Source organism: Sinocyclocheilus anshuiensis, unplaced genomic scaffold, assembly GCF_001515605.1.
Source record: "Sinocyclocheilus anshuiensis isolate Anshui unplaced genomic scaffold, SAMN03320099.WGS_v1.1 scaffold822, whole genome shotgun sequence".
Lineage (NCBI taxonomy): Eukaryota > Metazoa > Chordata > Actinopteri > Cypriniformes > Cyprinidae > Sinocyclocheilus > Sinocyclocheilus anshuiensis.
Window position 1 is genome coordinate 1,034,918 of NW_015539892.1, and position 3,762 is coordinate 1,038,679.

The 3,762-nt window shown below is 35.6% G+C and overlaps 1 protein-coding gene across 4 annotated transcripts in view; it reads right to left on the minus strand.

The window, feature by feature from the left end:
* LOC107685817 (metastasis suppressor protein 1-like) overlaps positions 1–3,762 on the minus strand; it is a 77,143-nt gene that overhangs the window by 50,486 nt on the left and 22,895 nt on the right. For all 4 annotated transcript variants that reach the window (XM_016482551.1, XM_016482553.1, XM_016482552.1 and 1 more), the window contains one exon: positions 1,679–1,740. In XM_016482551.1, the coding sequence (XP_016338037.1) occupies positions 1,679–1,740 (62 nt within the window). The remainder of the gene's footprint in view (positions 1–1,678; positions 1,741–3,762) is intronic.

The window sequence follows — 3,762 nt, forward strand, 5'->3', positions numbered from 1 at the left end:
ACCTCCTCTCCTAGGTTCATGAAACGGTAGTCCATAAAATGCATTGCTGTTCTGTTGTAAGTAATCTTAAAGATTCCTAAATGCATCTACTTTCGGAAAGGCCAAATAAAGTGCTTTTGCTTTCGCCTAGAAACGCACAGCGTCTCCCTGACATGGCTGCTTCAACACTAACTGCGGTTACTGAAACCACACCTTCTTTCTTTGCGTGCACATTTGGGCGCATTATGCAAATATTCCCACATAGTGACCTAGATATGTGGGGGGGGGGCGTGTTAGAACGAGCCGTTTTAGGGGGGTGTGGCAGAGTCTTAACTTTGATAAAGAATATCTCTTTGGTTTTGAGACTTTAGTCTTTGCAACTTCAGGGATCTTATCTATTCACGAACAGCTTGTAACACTCTAAAGAGAAAGGAAAACTTGAAATCGCATCATATGACCCCTTTAAATGCAGAGATCCGATCTTTTGACCAAATCCGATTTTTTGGCCCGCCTGTTTACATTCACTTTAGACACGACTGGTATCCGATATCTGTGTTTAAATTAATTCCCGCCCAAAAGGATTGACAGCAGTTATCGCTTTACTATGCACATGGTAGACCCTTGGGTTTTGAATGGCCGTGCTATTAAAATTTATATAATTCACGTCGAGTGCCCATTATTATTTACCAGCATGGCCAATGGCTGTCATGGATGTTTTGCAGAACAAAATCTGACTGAATGGATAAATAACGGAAAATAACAGTAATTTACATTTGTTAGACTATTTTATCTACAGCACGTTAGAGGTAGAATTCTTTAGTAGCGCCAAGATGATATTTATTGTAATTAATTAAAATGAATTAACGAGAGAGAGAGAGAGAAAGAGAGAACGCGCGAGCGAGTGTGAAGCTTGCTGGTTTAATTACAAAAACTGTTATCACCTCATTGCTGAGAAATATAATGTAGCTTTTAGCTGTTGTATTTCTAAAATTCAAGGGGCAGGGATTGAAAACCAGCTCCTAAATGTACAATTTCTTACCTATATAAAGTTTCCATATCAATAAAATGCGAGCGCGTACAGCACACTGGCATTAAAACACAATCTTTATGGGCAAACGTGTCGCCCTCGCATTGGGAGTTCTGTAAGGAATCGGATGTGTGTGTTTAGACGTAGGTCTGATGTCCAGATATCGGATATGTATCTAATTTAAAACCACGTCTGGAATTGGCTCAGATCGGATGCGAAAAAATCTGATCTTGTGCGGATTTTTGTGTTTACACGAGTGCAACAAATTCCCATCTGTGTCAGATGTGAGCAAAAAAAATCAGATTTTTTTTGTGCCAGTGTAAATGCAGCCTAAGACGGAACAACCCATTGAATGAACTATACCACCTTATTTTCATTTGTGTCAAACTAAATGTGACGCCTTTCCTAATTGTCTGCATTTAAATTTCTCTACTTCTAAATTATTTCTTTATTATGAAGTGCCTTTCTTTCTTCATCACGGTCTCTTCACTGCCTTTTTGCATCCTTTAAAAGACATACTTCTCAAATGTTTCTTTATTAGCTCTCCTCTTGCACTGGATGACAAATCCTTCCAGAATTATGTAATAACCAAGCACTTCCTGCTTTCGAAACAAGATTATCATAATTACTCCCTATTCAGGGAAGAGTGTAACGCAGGAGGCCTGTTCTTACCTTAACTGAGATTGTAGCTTAGCCCCTTTGGTGACAAAGTCCTCCCAGGCAGGATAACTCGCCTACAGAACAAACAATGAGAGAGAAGAAGAGAGGGTTAGTCAGGGCAAACCAGAGTAAATCATTACACTTTACTCACAGCTCATCTGGCGTTCATCATCAATATTTATCTGCCGAAAATACAATTTGTAATTATCGACTACATTCTATAATTCTATAAAGTATTCAAGACGTGGATATGCACTGAAGCTTCATATTTAGAGTTATGGGTTTATTGAAATCCCTTAAAAAATCCCTAGTGCATGAGGATGACTATAGTAAGACAACGCTGAAATCACATGATAGGATGTTGCTGTTGTTCATTGTGTTTACACCAAAAACAGTCAAGGAAATGTAAGTCTTTACAAGGTGACTGGTAAACTTGGACAAACAGACAAACAAGAAGCAACAATGATGAATAATACAGCAATTATAACAGGTTGTCACATCCAACAACTTTGCTCACTATCTGGTTGTGTGACAAATGCAACTTAAAGAGTTTCATTACTAGAGTAATCACATCACTAAAAATTAAAAGAGGTACAGAATGTATTGTTCATCTGAATGCCATGTAAACCAGCTACAACATTTCCAAACATTTAATCACAAAGTCACTCAACAAGTTGCCATTTCACTGCATCACAGACTAGCATGAATCAGAATGTCTTTTGGTTTCATCTTGTTTTCTGAGTAGTCTCCATCTCATTAGTGATCACAGTGTGAATGACTAAGATTGTTTTTTTGCCCCAATGTTTATTAAATCTAATCCAAATCAAGCTAATTCTATTTGCAATAACAGGTATCAGTAACAACTGATCCCGCTTACAGAAAATCCCATAAAATGCTGACTGGTCTATTTTTACAGACAGGATCCATATAAATACTTCAGCACTGTAGCAAAAAAAAAAAAAAAAAACCTATAAATAGAACCGGTGAAATGTTATCTGCCACATGTTTCAATTTACTTGAAATGAATCCAATAATGAGGCAACTGACTAAAACAGGGTTCACAAATGTGAAAAATCCTCATTACAGCTGATATTGCTACATGTCAGCCCAAGATTCACTGGTCTGATTAAATTATACATTTCTTTAATATTGTTAGCTACTTTCTTGCAATGAAACAAACTACTTAAAATAAATAAATAAAATACAAATAATTTATTATTATAAACTCCAACAACACATTTTAACGCAGTGACAAATACACCGGATCATTATTTTGGGGTGGACTTAGTTCTTTAGGGTCAATACATTTCTGAAATAGGAACTAAAGTCTGATTTAAATAAAATCTGCATAATTGTGTGCATTTCTTCCCACTACAGATGAAAAATATATCAAGTCTTCCAACTAATTACTAAAAATACACATACCTGCAAATGCTTTGCAAGGAGGTCATAAAATGTAATTGCTCTGACATGGTTTACAGTCTACTGTCTTGTGGGTGTCAACCAGATCTCTCAGTAATTAAAGCACTTCCAGAATTGAATTTAAATGGGAGGTGATCATACAAGACAAAAAACTAGTAGTAGGGCTGGGCGATATAGCTAAAAAATGTATCACGATATATTGTTTCATATCATTCGGTATCGATAATTATTGACTTTTTTTATAACCTTTCTTAAAGAGCAGTAGAAAAAAGGTTTAAATTTAACCACTGTATTTTTTAATTTAACCAATTTAAGACAATCGGCAACTTATTTTAGTTTTAACAGTCAAACACAAAATAAAACTGAAACAAATAGCTCCTTTCTTATATTTTATATGCAGATTAAATAAGTGTTAAAGGGGTCATATGATGCTGCTAAAAATAACAGTATTTGGTGTATTTGGTGTAATGAAATGCGTTTATGCGGTTTAAGGTTCAAAAAACACATTACATACAGAACTACCACATTTTGCTATAAATTTGATTGCATCGTATAATAATTGCTGTTAATAGTGTTCATCGTGTTTTATTACGTCTTAAATAGATTTTTCTGTACATTTCTGCCATATGTACATTAACTGACAGTCACCACTGATAAGCTACCACTAAATATTG